The 14,773-nt window shown below is 36.3% G+C and overlaps 1 protein-coding gene across 2 annotated transcripts; it reads left to right on the plus strand.

Annotated features, from left to right (window-relative positions):
* Positions 1-1,149: 1,149 nt before the first annotated feature.
* Positions 1,150-12,555, plus strand: stam2 (signal transducing adaptor molecule (SH3 domain and ITAM motif) 2). Of its 2 annotated transcripts, none has more exons than XM_046845079.1 (14): positions 1,150-1,376; positions 4,382-4,466; positions 5,650-5,725; positions 6,223-6,318; positions 6,443-6,589; positions 7,426-7,489; positions 7,641-7,833; positions 8,004-8,098; positions 8,195-8,265; positions 8,392-8,479; positions 8,580-8,634; positions 8,715-8,871; positions 10,607-10,758; positions 10,915-12,555. In XM_046845079.1, exons 1-14 carry the CDS (start codon positions 1,337-1,339, stop codon positions 11,093-11,095), a joined length of 1,500 nt encoding a protein of 499 aa, XP_046701035.1. In that variant the 5' UTR covers positions 1,150-1,336; the 3' UTR covers positions 11,096-12,555. The 2 variants fall into 2 exon arrangements, with proteins under 2 accessions (XP_046701035.1, XP_046701034.1); XM_046845078.1 differs by having other exon boundaries at positions 1,151-1,376; positions 8,183-8,265.
* Positions 12,556-14,773: the final 2,218 nt, after the last annotated feature.

Consider the following 14,773-nt stretch of genomic DNA (forward strand, 5'->3'; position numbering starts at 1 on the left):
CAAATTGTATTTGGCATGAGGGAATAGAATGGGGAGAAAAATAAAACAAAGAAAACGAAGGCAGATAAATAAAGAGTATAAACTATGTAAAACATATAAAAATATATATGAGGACAAAGTGTATATACAATGTATGCTTATGATAGTAAACAGTATTATAACAATATTATATATATATATATTTATCAATACAATTATATTGATTACATTTAGTAATCGATTAAATTAGCACAAATTCCTATCATTAAATTAAATACAATAAAATTAATGGATAGATTTACATTTGTAAGACCCAATATTGGTATATAAATGTATGTATAAAAAGGATTTTTTTGTATTATTTTTTGATATGGTGTAATTAAGTTCTATTTATTTCAGCATACTTCAACAAATGTCTGCATTTAAGAAACTCACAAGAAATGTATTTATTTATTCATGCAATTTATTTATTCAAAAATGAATTTAGCTCCAATTCTTGAAGCTGTACACAATTCAATCCATATCACTGTACAGTCATAAAAACTAGTGACGCGTCGTTCCTGAACGTTTCGTTCAGTTTGATCGAGTCTTTAATGTGACTCAGAAGAACAAGTCATCTCAAAAGAGATTTGTTCATTTTCTATTGAAAACGCATGAGCAAAGCATTGCAAAATCTCCGTAGTTTATGTAGAGCAAACACTATTGAGTAGTTCATCTCGTCTGAGTCGTTTGTTCTTCTGTCATATGACTCCATGGACACTATATAGTACAATAGATCATGTTTTTTTTTGGTCAGAATCTTGAAATTATTTTTACAATAATTATGGGAGTCACGTGACAAAATAACTGATGACACTGACCAGAAGATATAAGCGGTGAAAAACTCTGTCTAGTGGCATTGTCATATTTTCATGATTGGAACTATAGTTAAATGTTTGTGCATGTTGACATGTTGGTTATCCGGTCAAATGTTACATTTTATTTTATTTCTGATCAAAGGAACGAAATGAAAAGAGATTCTGTTCATTTTGAAGAACGCGATTCAAAGAATCAAGTCATTTTCCATCACTAGTAAAAAACATTGGCGATGACAGGAAGAGGCAGCAAATTTGCGCATGCGCAGTGTCGTGTTTCCGGTACGGATCGCGTAGCCACAACAACCACACTGTCACAATGTTGTGCGTTGTGCATATTTACTTACAGGCACCTTCGAGGACAGCTAGATAAGTTTACGGAAGAGTAAATATTGAAGCGGTGTGGAATTTGATGGATAAAAGAAATTTTGTTTGTTGTTTATAGTTTTGCTACGTTTAAAAGTACAATTTAAGTAAAGTTTCGAAGAGGAAAAGCGATCAAGATGCCGATTTTTGGGCAAAATCCTTTCGATCAGGATGTCGGTGAGTGGCACTGTGTTTAGTGTTAGCTTGTATCGGTGTGACCCAGTATTGACTTAGCTCGCTAACTAAATTAGCAAGGTACCAGCGTTATCAGGAAGAAACATCAGAAACAAACTGGCATAAAAACGCTTAATAAAGTATATAAGAGTTTGTGTATTAAATATGATTATTCACATTTAAATCGCTGTTTGTGTTTTGACATGAAAACATGCTTATGTCATCTCCGCATATACGTGCCGTCAACCGAGTCCCTTAATTACCACCAGGCAAAGTGATTATTATTATTATTATTATTATTATTATTATTATAAGTAATATTTCAAAATGGTTTCTAAATATATAGGTCAAACACTCTGTATGTAGTGTCTGATCAACACTGGCAACGTATTATGCAATAACTCAATACAAAGGACTTGACTGACACACACACACACACACACACACAAACGAACAAACAAACTCATTAACTGTTTGCACAAAAATGTTTTTCACGAATTGCTACTAAAACAATTCAGTGTTACATGTACAGTATTTATTACTATGTCTTACAATTCTTTTGCACTAACACAAATCTGTATTGGTTGGTGATGCAGTGTCTACTGTCTCAGTGTCACTGTGTCTCTACTGTCTCAGTGTCACTGTGTCTCTACTGTCTCAGTGTCACTGTGTCTCTACTGTCTCAGTGTCACTGTGTCTCTACTGTCTCTACTGTCACTGTGTCTCTACTGTCACTGTGTCTCTACTGTCTCAGTGTCACTGTGTCTCTACTGTCTCAGTGTCACTGTGTCTCTACTGTCTCAGTGTCACTGTGTCTCTACTGTCTCGGTGTCACTGTGTCTCTACTGTCTCGGTGTCACTGTGTCTCTACTGTCTCGGTGTCACTGTGTCTCTACTGTCTCGGTGTCACTGTGTCATTACCGTCTCTGTGTCACTGTGTCTTTACCGTCTCGGTGTCACTGTGTCTCTACCGTCTCGGTGTCACTGTGTCTCTACCGTCTCGGTGTCACTGTGTCTCTACCCTCTCGGTGTCACTGTGTCTCTACCGTCTCGGTGTCACTGTGTCTCTACCGTCTCGGTGTCATTGTGTCTCTACTGTCTCGGTGTCACTGTGTTTCTACTGTCTCGATGTCATTGTGTCTCTACTGTCTCGTGTCACTGTGTCTCTACTGTCTCGGTTTCACTGTGTCCCTACACTCTCAAAAAATTTACTTTTTATGCTTGAAATTGCACACAAGAATATCAGTGAAAACAAAACCTATTGCAGTGAGAGAAAAAGTCGTAATAAGGCACACCTTCTTTTTTTTTTTAATAACAAAAGGAAAAAAGGGTGTGCCTAATTACAACTTTTTTTCTCACTGCAATAGGTTTTGTTTTCACTGATATTCTTGTGTGCAATTTCAAGCATAAAAAGTAAATTTGATACTATGCGATTTTACTGATTGTAGCACAGGTTGTTTTCAATGTGTAAAACTTTCTTGCATTACAGAGGGAGTGACGCTGCCTGATTGGCAAAAAAAAAAAAAACCTCGGCATTGCGAGATAAGAAGTCGTAATTATTAACTTTATTTTATGTGGTGAAAACTGGCTTCAATATAAATCTGCTCTTGTCCCCTCGCTGTTTTCTCTCCGTTCCTCCATTTTTTTCATTAGGCAGTGTCTTCTGTGTTCACTTGTCCAGAGTGCGAGAGTGTAATGGTCCATGGGGAAACACAATGCTACATGTGTAGTTAAATGGACTAAATGCTCTCACTGTCTTGTGTGTCTACTCTCTCATTGTTTTATTTCTGCTGTCTCATTGTCTTTTGTCTACTGTCCCACTGTCTTACGATTACACGCTCTCTGTTTTTTTGCCTAACGTTTGCTGTCTGTGTCTTATTTCTACCATTGCAGTGTCTTATCGTCTTATGTCTACTTACTCAAAGTCTTATGTCAACTGTCTTTGCGTGTTATGATGTTCTTTGCACTAAATGTCCCACACCTACACTTTGTGTCGTGTCCCAGTTATTTTTGTTTGGTTCTGTGTATTGTGTTACTCTAATTTATGTGGTCTTTTGGAGCAGCTTAGTGGAATGTTGTTTTGTTTTTCTTGGTACTCTACTGTATATGGTTGGAATGACAATAATTCCTGCATGACAAACTCTCAAAATGATCCTGCTAACAGACAGTTAATTAACTCTTTCTGTTTCATATGGCCAAATATTAGCTCATGCCACTCAGCTGATATAGAGTAAAAAAAAAATGAATTATTTCTCCATGGTAACTTTAGTAAATTCATAAGCAGGTCTGACAGGTCTGTCGGTTCTACTGAATCACTGCTGCAAGAGAATTCTCTAACTTGCTCAGATTTCGTTTGCTTGTTTGTTTGTTTTTCATATATAACTGTGCTGGGAGTTATACAATTAAAATGAAATCCAAACTGCAATTTCAGAAGAGATTTGTGTAGAAGGCAAATATTTTTCTGGTAAACAGTATACAAAAATATACCAAAACTGACCTTGTAAAGGGTTTTTCCTGACAGACGGAGAGCTTTCCATCTGTGCTCAGCTGATAAATGGATAACATTTTTAACATATTTTTCTTTATACGTATCAAATCATGTATTAATCAGCAACTACGTGTGTGTGAATTAAAAAAAAATAAGATGCTTGCGTCTGTTAGATAACTTTAGCATTCATTTAGCATTTTAGGATTCCTGCTCATGCGATTGTTTTGAGTTTTAATGGTAACCTGTGGTCATCGGGCTGTCTTATGTGTAATATTTAGTTGTTTCTTTTTCTTGTTAGTAATAATACTTAGAAATGTCTGTCGAACGTGATAAATGTAGACACATTTAAACAAGATCTAAACCCGTGTGTGTGTGTGTGTGTGTGTGTGTGTGTGTGTGTGTGTGTGTGTGTGTGTGTGTGTGTGTGTGTGAGAGAGAGAGAGAGAGAGAGAGAGAGAGAGAGAGAGAGAGAGAGAGAGAGAACTTGCTAGGTTTTGATTATTTTTGTATTGTTTTTCAGAAAAAGTAACCAATGAAAACAACACAACAGAGGACTGGAGCCTCATAATGGATATTTGTGACCGAGTTGGGACAACACCTAATGGGTGGGTGGCACAAAATCTTTTGTATACATATACAGTATCTAACAAAAAAAAGGGTACACCCCTCACATTTCAGCAACCATTTTAGTGTATTTTCTCAAGGGACAATACGATAGAAAAGAAACTTGGATATATTTTACAGTAGTCAATGTGCAGCTTGTATAGCAGTACAGATTTACTGTCCTCTGTAAAAAAACTCCACATGCAGCAATTATTGTCTAAATAACTGGCAACAAAAGTGAGTACACCCTAAGTGATAACAGCTGTACGATGTGTAACCGGGCAAAGCCACAGGTCCTATTCATCATGTTTTTGTCTGCTTGTCAGGACCATACAAATTTGTGTATCATGTATAATAGCAGTTACATTGTGGTGCTTTGAGTACAATTCTCTCATACTGACCACTGGATGTTCATCATGCCACCTCACGGCAAATAATCTCTGAGGATTTGAGAATTAGAAATGTTGCTCTCCACAAAGATGGTGTAGGCTATAAGATCTGTAACACCCTGAAATTGAGTTACTGTACAGTGGCCAGGGTCATACTGAGGTTTTACAAGACGGGTTTTACTCGGAACAGAACACGCAACGGTCTATCGAAGAATTAGGGTCCTCAAACTGTGTGTCAGGTGCAGAAGCTGACTTCAAAAGACAATGTAACAGCTCTGATGAATTACATGCCCAGGAGGATAAAGGCAGTGCTGCATAACAATGGTGCTCACACAAAATATGGATACTTTAGACACAGTTTTAACATGTTCATTTAGGGTGTACTCACTTTAATTGCAAGGTATTTTGACATAATGGCTGTATGTTCATTTATTTTTAGAGGACAGTAAATCTGGACTGCTATACAAGCAGCACATTGTCTATACAAGCTGTAAATTCTGACATTTGAGTGATTTTTGGTTTTATATATATATATATATATATATATATATATATATATATATATATATATATATATATATATATATATATACACACACAAAATTCTTTTATTTTTTGCCCTTATGTCTGTTTTTTGTTGTATTGTTAGACTTTTTAACTCCTATTTATTTATTTATTTATTTATTTATTTATTTATTTATTTATTTTGTGGTTGTCAGTTGAGTGACTTCCTCACTACAGTTTATGCTCATCATGACCTTTTAAGCCTCTCACTTCATTTTTATGTTCTTTCCAGTGCGAAGGATTGTCTCAAGGCAATCATGAAGCGTGTTAATCACAAGGTTCCTCATGTGGCCATGCAGGCACTAACAGTGAGTGCCATATTGATTTTCTTCCTGAACTACCGAACTTTAGTTCTTCACATTTCTCCCATCCATTTGGTGCCTCAGTGCCCTTTCTTTGTTACTCCCGGCATATTTTATACTGAGGGTTTATAGCTGTGCCCCACAGCACCGGAAGTGGCAGTGATCAATGTCTGACCACTCGATCTGAGTCACTGCATTGTCTCAGCCTGCAAAGATGTCATATTATTGCTTTATTTTTAGCCTTTCTCTACTGCTTCCTCAAATGAAATGATCTTATTGCAATAGGTTATGCCATCCAATTATACATTTAAATAATTACATGCGTAGATATTTTTAGAATATTTAAAATGGATACAGAAAAAAAACCCTCCTGTTCATAGAACATCATCTTTCTATTTAGCATATATACAATATTTTATAAATACTCTCAAACTGCACATCTTAACACCCACCCCATCCTAATTATTTCTAAATTCCTATCTTTTTAATTCTTCCCATTTTAGTTGCTTGGTGCTTGTGTTGCAAACAGTGGAAAAATCTTCCATCTAGAAATCTGTTCCAGAGAGTTTGCCAGTGAAGTACGAAGTGTGCTGAGCAAAGTAAGCCATTGTTTTTTTTCCTCTGTGTCGTATTGTTTTTAAAAACAACCCGTAATGTATTATAATATATTTTGATTTCAAGTGCGGTAAATTGAGGCTTTTTCTGTCATTTCTCTTCTTATAGGTGCACCCTAAAGTGGGTGAGAAGCTCAAATGCTTGATGGTGGACTGGGCTGATGAGTTTCAGAAAGATCCACAACTCAGTCTCATTGGAGCCACCATCAAATCTCTGAAGGAAGAAGGAGTAACTTTTCCCTCCTCGTCATCAAAGGTGCTTATCCAGGGCCTCTTTGAAGGTTCAGCCTAACACTCAGATCTGATAGTGGTGTATGAGCATATCCTGAAATATATCAGTTAACATGTAAATTGTGATTAACAACCTCTGGTGTGAATATGAAACTTTTAGTGCTGTAATTCCCTTTACTTTTTATTTTATTATGTTTGTTATGTTGCTGCCTAATACACAAATATAAACATAATATGTGATAATAAAAACTATACATTTCACTACTCTGTTGACCTCGAGTCACACAGCATGTTCTCTGATTTGGCCTGGATATAGAAACACTTTCATTAAGCTCAGCTTTGCTGAAGTAATTAATTATTCATCTTCTCATGATGGAAGGACAGCACCAGTCCTTCTTACTGCCACATCTGTAATGTGGGCCAACTTGCTTTTTTGCTGGTTGGACTATTAGATGCGTTGGAGGTTTGTAGTAGTGATGTGCTCCTCACAGCCTTGCTCTTTTTAGGGAGTGTTGACAATAGGTTGTGTTGAGCGCTAATAATGAAGCATGTAAGTGGGGGAGTGGCTGAAAGTTTGCAATGTAATTTCCTTCCACATATTTTAATTGTTAACCACAAGACATATTTTTCCCCTTTTTTTTCGCTTGAATTCGGATATTTACTAGGTGTCCACTGCTTCTGTGTGTTCAGAGAGCACTGTGTGCATTTCCTCTTGAAAGTACCATATACTAACTTGCCAGTGCAGCATTGCTGACTCTAAAACAAGAACCAAAATCTTACCGCTCTTGCCTATTAGAGTATTGTGCAATACAATGGCGCAAGTAGGTGACCTTTTCCTTTTTTGATCTTTGTTGACTGCAGAATAGCAAGTCCAGCAGCACCACTGCCACCAGCCGAGCTCCTGACGATGATGACCTTGCCAAAGGTGACCTCTCTCTTTTGCAATTTTTATTTAATAAAGAATCTTATACTTCTTTCATACTATTTTTTTTTTTGTACTATTAAATATGTATGTATTGTAGTTATGCATTTTAATGTTCTTGATATAAAGTCAATTTTCTTCTGGTTCTGTGCAGCCATTGAGCTATCCTTGCAGGAGCAGAAGCAGCAAGCAGAAACCCGACCACTTTTTGTGGCAGCTGATCCTCCTTTTAATACTAATGTCATTAAAGAAACACGTAAAGTGCGTGCTCTTTACGATTTCGAAGCAGCCGAGGACAATGAGCTCACCTTTAAGGCTGGTGAGGTTCTCATTGTCCTGGATGACAGGTACAGTACACACGTGCACAATAACATCTTAGTAACTATTTCATATGCAAGACAAAGCAAAAAATAGACAAATGATGACATTTTAATGTGATGTCATGTTAAGCTGCATTTTTTTCAGCTATAATATTACATTAAATATGTTGTAAGTATAACACTTTCCTATTCAATAGTGATCCAAATTGGTGGAAAGGAGAGAATCACAGAGGACAAGGACTGTTTCCATCTAACTTTGTCACAGCCAACTTAAATGCAGATCCAGAACCAGGTAAAATACTTGGCTCAAATGCTTCAATTTAATGCCAAATACTATTCAATCTTTTTACACTCTAAATGTCCATAATTACTGTAGTCACCTATGTAGAAAACACAACAGTTCCTGAGGAGCCAACAGTAGAAGTTGAAGCAGAGCCTGAACCAGTGTATATTGATGAGGTAACTTTAAAAACTAATTTTTTTCACCAAAATCCTTCACATTATTTGCCTTGTGAATGTTTGGAAGCAAAGGATATGCATAATTCATTCAATACTTAAATACTTTTTTGTGATTATTTTCAATAGGGAAAGATGGACAGAACTTTGAATTTACTCCAGAACACAGACCCAGCCGACTCCAAACCTGACAGCTCTGAGCTGGTCACATTGGAGGGTACACACAAATCTTATAAGATACTATGTTTAAATATGAAAGGTATTGTGTTCCAAGTGTGTGTTGTTATTTGACAGAATTTTTTTTTTTCATATTATAGCTGAATGTGCACAGATGAATCCTCTGATAGATGAGCAATTACAGGAGATTGACAGGTTTGTGAAAATCACCTTAAGTCAATACAGTCTTATCGAATGATATAATATTAACTAGAAATTATATATGTTTCTGGTAGGAAGCACTCTGAGATGTCTGAGCTGAATGTGAAGGTGCTAGAAGCCCTGGAGCTGTATAATCATTTGATGAATGAAGCTCCTCTGTATGCCGCATACTCAAAGATGGCGACTCCTCAGGGGACATATCCAGCTGCTCCTCCTGCTGTAGCTATGCAGGTCACATAAACACACACACACACACACACACACACACACACATACACCCACACTTAAATCCTTTTTTTAAACCATTATTATCACAAAACTAAAACACATATATTACTAACAATCAAACAGGAAAGTAGTACAGACTCATTGCATGTATTGATTTGATGGACACTTTTTCCAAATTGACATTGTATAGTGAAGTTTAGTCAAATTAGCTGCAGTCCAGACAGAATTGCGTGGTGTTGAAGTAGGGAATGGTAGCCATGCTGGTTTAGTATTCCCTTTACTCGAAATAAGGCTCCAACTCTCTCCATTAAGCTCCATTAATTAATTCACCTCAGTGTTTGACTGTGGGTGTGAGGCAGTCTGCTAACATCATCTTTCCTGTTCTCCATCTTACACAAGTTCTTCTGTTAGAAACAGAAATGTAAGATTTGGACTCATCAAAGAACTTTCTTCCAGTTATTCACTGTCCAGTTCTTCAGTGTTTTTGCCTTTTACCTAGTATGTTGCATTGGTATTGTATGAGGAAGTTGGTATGTCAGAGAAGTATGTGAGTATGAGGGCAGTGTGACAGCAGTGAAGTGTGCAGTAGGAACAACAGATTGGTTCATGGTGGAGGTTGGACTGCATCAAGAATCGGCTCTGAGCCCTTTCCTGTTTGCAGTGGTGATGGAGAGGTTGACGGACGAGGTCAGAATGAGTCTCCGTGGACTATGATGTTTGCAGATGATATTGTAATATGTGGTGAGCTTAGGGAGCAGGTTGAGAACAGGCCAAGGAGGAGGTTCATGGATGTGGTGAAGGAAGACATGCAGGTAGTTGGTTTGAAAGAAGCAGATGTAGAGGACAGGGGGGTATGGAGAATGATGATCCACTGTGGCGACCCCTAATGGGAGCAGCTGAAAGAAGCAGAAGAAGGCCTAGTATGTGACATATAAACAAAAGGAACATGCAATGTCTGTGCATGTTTACAAACTTTAAAAAAGCACTATAAATATAGAAAAATAGACAATCCAGTAAAAATGTCAAGTTATCTGTTTTGTATGGCTGACCTGGCCTGGCTTCTTTTTTTTCTGCTTTTATTATGATGAAGACTGATCATGATTGTTGTGATTACAATTTTGCGGTCTAGTGAGCTGTTATGTGTTACATCATATGGTGTTTTATATTAGGTGTCATCTTTTCTAAGCAGCCTATTGTTTTTTTTTTTCTGGCAAACATTAGCACTGTTTCTGCTATTTTTGTGAAAAAACTATGGATTATGCATGCTTTGATGTGTTTTTTTTCATTAAATTTGTTAGGTATATACATTATATGCAAAAGTATGTGGAGCATGATCATCTCATCACATTACTTTGTGCATTTAAATATGACATTTCATATTTAGTCCCCCTTTGCTTTAATAAACTCCATTCTTCTGAGAAATCGTTCCACTATAATATTTTTTTAATTTACTTAGGTTTATGTCTTCTTAGTCTTCTGTTCTTGGTCTTTTCTTTGTGCACAGGGACATTGTCATGCTTGAGCAGGTTTGTGGACCTTTTTTTTTTTTTGTTATGGTAAAGCATACAAGGTATTTTAGAAATATGTGTTTCCAGCTTTGTTATAGCAGAAGAGTGTGATCTTCACGTGTCCACATACTTTTGCCATATAGTGCATGGTCTCTTTAGGAATGTTGAATCACTGACTCATGTATGTTGAAGATGAGATCTCATCTCTTATTCCTCCTATAATTTTATAGGGTTACCCAGGCCAACACTCAGGGGCTTACATGCCTGGTGGCATCCCACAAGGCTATAGTCTGGGCTCAGACCAAGCTGCCCCCCTCTCCTCGCTGCCCCCCACTGTGACCTCTACAGCCCCGAGTCAACCAGCACAGTCTCCCTACATCAGGTACCTTCTTAATCATGGAACCACATAATCTAAGGCCTATTACTTTAAAAGCGATGCTTATTTCAAATGTTTACATTCTTGGTTAAAAAGTATCATCATTATAGGAACTGTTTTGTGGCTTATTTATAATAGGTTTGGTTTGCATTCCTCTTGTAGTGGTTTGGGCGCAGCATATATGAACCAAGCTCCTAGCACTTACCCGCCGCAGATGGCTGTGGACATGTCATCTTATCAGAATGCTAATCCTGGTATGCCTCCAACCACTTATCCAGTGGCACCTCCTGTCCATCCTTCACCCCAGCAGCAGACAGCTTATTACCAACTGCCCCTCCTATAAAGCTGTACATATCACTATAAATGCAGTCAAACTCTGAAATCGCCTGATGTTGTGGATGGACAGTGGTAAACATCTGACTTAGCAGCACCTCACTACTTAACCATTTGAAAACTTCAACTAACGGCCTTTGAGGGGTGATTGACAATTTTCCCTTTTTTTAAACATATTTCATATAAATGTGCATCATTGTGGTTTTCTAATAATAAGAATATACATCAGCTTTCACCAGCATTCTATATTCATATCTGAAGAGTTAAGAACAACATAATTAATAGGAAAGCGTGTGGGATTCTTTAATTATTATTACTATTTTTTTTTATTTTATTGTTTTTGACAGAGAATTTGTTTTCTTTCACAGATTGGCAATTATTTTGTCATTTTGCTGCCCTTAAGATTCCTATATAATTCATAAAGACACAGTAACAGAAATGTTCACAAACCTCCACATTGTTCAAATAAATGATACTGCCATGACGGCAATGGTTAATGGTTTATTTCCATGTTTCTATGGACAGTTTAAATCCAGTTGATACTGTAGTGCTGAAATCAGACTGCTGTTCCATGAGGAAGCAGTAGCAGTTAAGGACCATCGCAGTAGGGTGTTGAAATCCGATGCTCACGTGAGCAGGGTTTTTATAAGACCAGTGCTTTGATATTAGCTGAACCATGTACCATTTTATTGTGCGAGTTATAGTAAGCTCTTTTTTTTCTCTGTAGTTCTATTTCATTAATTTAACTTTTATGAATAAATCATGGTGATGCTTTCAAATGAAAATATAAGTGATGCCTTATATGGCTATTATGTGTGAAATTCTTTTTTTTTTTGTCTGTTAGACGTATGGATGTAAAATATATTTTGAACATCTGTAATGCTTCGACCAAATGATTACCATTACGTAAGGATTATTGAAGACTCTTTTGTTCTTTCCTAATGTGCTTCATGAGAAGACTAATATCCAACTGAATATAGTCTAGAAGATCCTTAGTTTTTCAAATTGAAATTAGATAATTTTACATTTAATTTGTTAAAGAAAACTGAGCAAAACCAGTGTCCAGTTTGTAGTATAAAATAGACAACATGTTAATGTATTTTCTTAACCTGCCTCAGTTAATATATTGTGTACTCATTGTAAAATATTTGGCTTTACCGTATGATCAAAATCTGAGGATATTATCTGTATGATAATCATTTACCAACAGATGCCTTGTTCTGTCAGATGACGGAAGTCACATAAGAGCATGCAATTTTTTTTTCTTTTTGAGAAATTATTTTCAGATGCTGCTGTATATGTGTAAAAACTTGTATGTTTTATGAGATTTAAATATTTAGGTAAATGTTACTGTATAAGCCTGTACAATTCTGGCAGATCCAATGTTTTATAACACAACATTCAAGTTTGGGATTACTTTTGTAACAGTAAATATCTTTCCAAATAAATTTGCCCTCTGTTCCAAATTAATTTTGAGTTTGATGGAATTGTTTGATTAGTGGCACCAGTGTTGCAGATGGATTTTGATCAATGTATCATAAAAATTATCATGCATATTGCAATCAATGAAGTGTCTTTTAAATGAGTTGATATACAGTGTGCACACCGATGTTTTCTAACGTGCTCCAGAAAGCAGACTCTAAAACAGGACTAAAAACACCTGCACAAACCATGTGTGCCAAGTTAAGATCTTGTGCAATGCATTCAGAAGACTGACAGTCCTGCTTTTCATATGGACACGGACATTAGAAACATCAGTGTGCATGACCTTTAGAAGTCTATACCACCCTACCAAGACATTCATTATACATAATACACATAGGAATACTTAAAACAGTGGCTGTGTTCATTTATTCATTAATAACTTTTTCATGTCTACACTTATTTGAGGAAATGTATATAGAAAGAAATGCTGTATAAATATTTAACTGGATTACACAGTAATTCGAAATAATTAGTAAAAATCATCTTTGTAATATGCTATGTAATGCTTGGAATGGCCACATTACTTTAAATCAGTATGCAGAAAATGGCTACTTTCATTCTCCCAGCTTCACTTCACACTGAGTACATTACAAAATATGTGAATGAAACGATTACGTGTAAGAGAAAAAGACAATCATTTGGGTGACAGAAAATTTAAATACTTTACTGAATGGTATTGCTTTTAGTGATTTACAGGAAAGCTACCACTTGGAAAAGCATAATCTTCATTGCGTTGCTTGAATGTATAACATCTAACCAGGTACCAAGCAATCAAATAGATCAGGGATTTTACATTTATACAGTTATCTTTAAGTGCTTAAACACTATTCACTGGTTTGCGGTTAGAATTATGATGATTATAAGTGTTTATATTTTATTTTATAGTTCTACTCCAAGTACCACTTAGACCCTACAGATTGATGCATACTTGTATTGAATTTGATGTGATGAGAATAAACCTCATCAGCTTTAAACAATGTTGTCAGTTTATGAATTATTAACGGATAGTAAAAATATAACACTTATTAGCTAAGAAAGTGTTGAGCTTTCACAAATCTTGTCTTTTTATCCCTGCAGTGTGCTTCATTGTCCAACAAGCAATTGTAGCAGACTAAGACCAACACAAACAATTTCCAGGCCCCACTGACTACAATAAATAGATGAAATAGTTTTGTACAGAATCCTTCTTCAGTATAAAACTAAAGATAGTGTGTTTATTGTTTGTGTTTTGTGAACAGAACATGCCTCCAGCCACAAACAAACCCGCAAACGTATGTGATATGTAAAAGAGAAGCGCTCAAGTCTTTTCATTTAGTTCCTCTTGTAGCCTGTTATAATTCCAGTCCAATGTTTTCACCTTTGAATAGTATATGTGCACACAATTATCCTAAATCTCGATCCTAATTTCCATTTAAGCATTTTACAATTGCTATAAATAATGTAAATAAAATACAAATAAATAAATCAAGCAGTATTACACTTAGTATTAAACATTGTGCATTAAATGTTTTTTTATTACAAACTATCCAACACACAAACAGCACCAGATGAATCATAGCTTCACAAAAAAAAAGAATTACATCACAAGTTTATTTCTATAACACTTTTCACAACAGACATTGTCTCAAAGCAGCTTTACAGAATATGAGTTAAGGTGAACAATGTGTATTTACCCCTGATGAGTAGCCATGGTGACTGTGGCAAAGAAAAAACTCCCTTAGATGTTTTGAGAGAGAAACCTTATGAGGAACCAGCCTCAAAAGGGGAACCCATCCTCATTTGGGTGACATCAAGAGTGTGATTCTAGTCTTTAAACAATACAGAACACTGAAGAGTGAGAACTAACATGAGTACTAGAATGTGTGATTATGAGTAATGTTCTTTCTACAGTCTTATACAGTCAGTTGAGATTATGGAACCATCACAATGCAAAGCACCAGCATTCAACCAATCTACTTGTGCAGAAGATCATCCTATAGTCGTAATCGGTCTTGTTCAAATGCACACAAACACAAATCGACTCTCAGCACTCACTCGACCCTTCACTGATCTCCAATCCTGTGTGAAAACACTGGTTGGCGAAAGAGGGAGAAAGAGGAGAAATCACCGCGACTTTAGGAAGAAAGTGTAATATAAGCTGCTCTTCATGGCGGTGTAATTGCACAGGGACGTGGCCATGTGTACCTGCGTGACCTTTAACTGA

The sequence above is a fragment of the Silurus meridionalis genome, chromosome 3 (genome assembly GCF_014805685.1).
Source record: "Silurus meridionalis isolate SWU-2019-XX chromosome 3, ASM1480568v1, whole genome shotgun sequence".
Taxonomy (NCBI): domain Eukaryota; kingdom Metazoa; phylum Chordata; class Actinopteri; order Siluriformes; family Siluridae; genus Silurus; species Silurus meridionalis.

Coding starts and splice junctions, on each gene's coding strand:
- stam2 (XM_046845078.1), top strand. CDS start 1,337: ATGCCGATTTTTGGGCAAAATCCTTTCGATCAGGATGTCG. Junction 4,467..5,649: donor GTTGGGACAACACCTAATGG/GTGGGTGGCACA, acceptor TGTTCTTTCCAG/TGCGAAGGATTGTCTCAAGG. Junction 8,099..8,182: donor AAATGCAGATCCAGAACCAG/GTAAAATACTTG, acceptor TAATTACTGTAG/TCACCTATGTAGAAAACACA.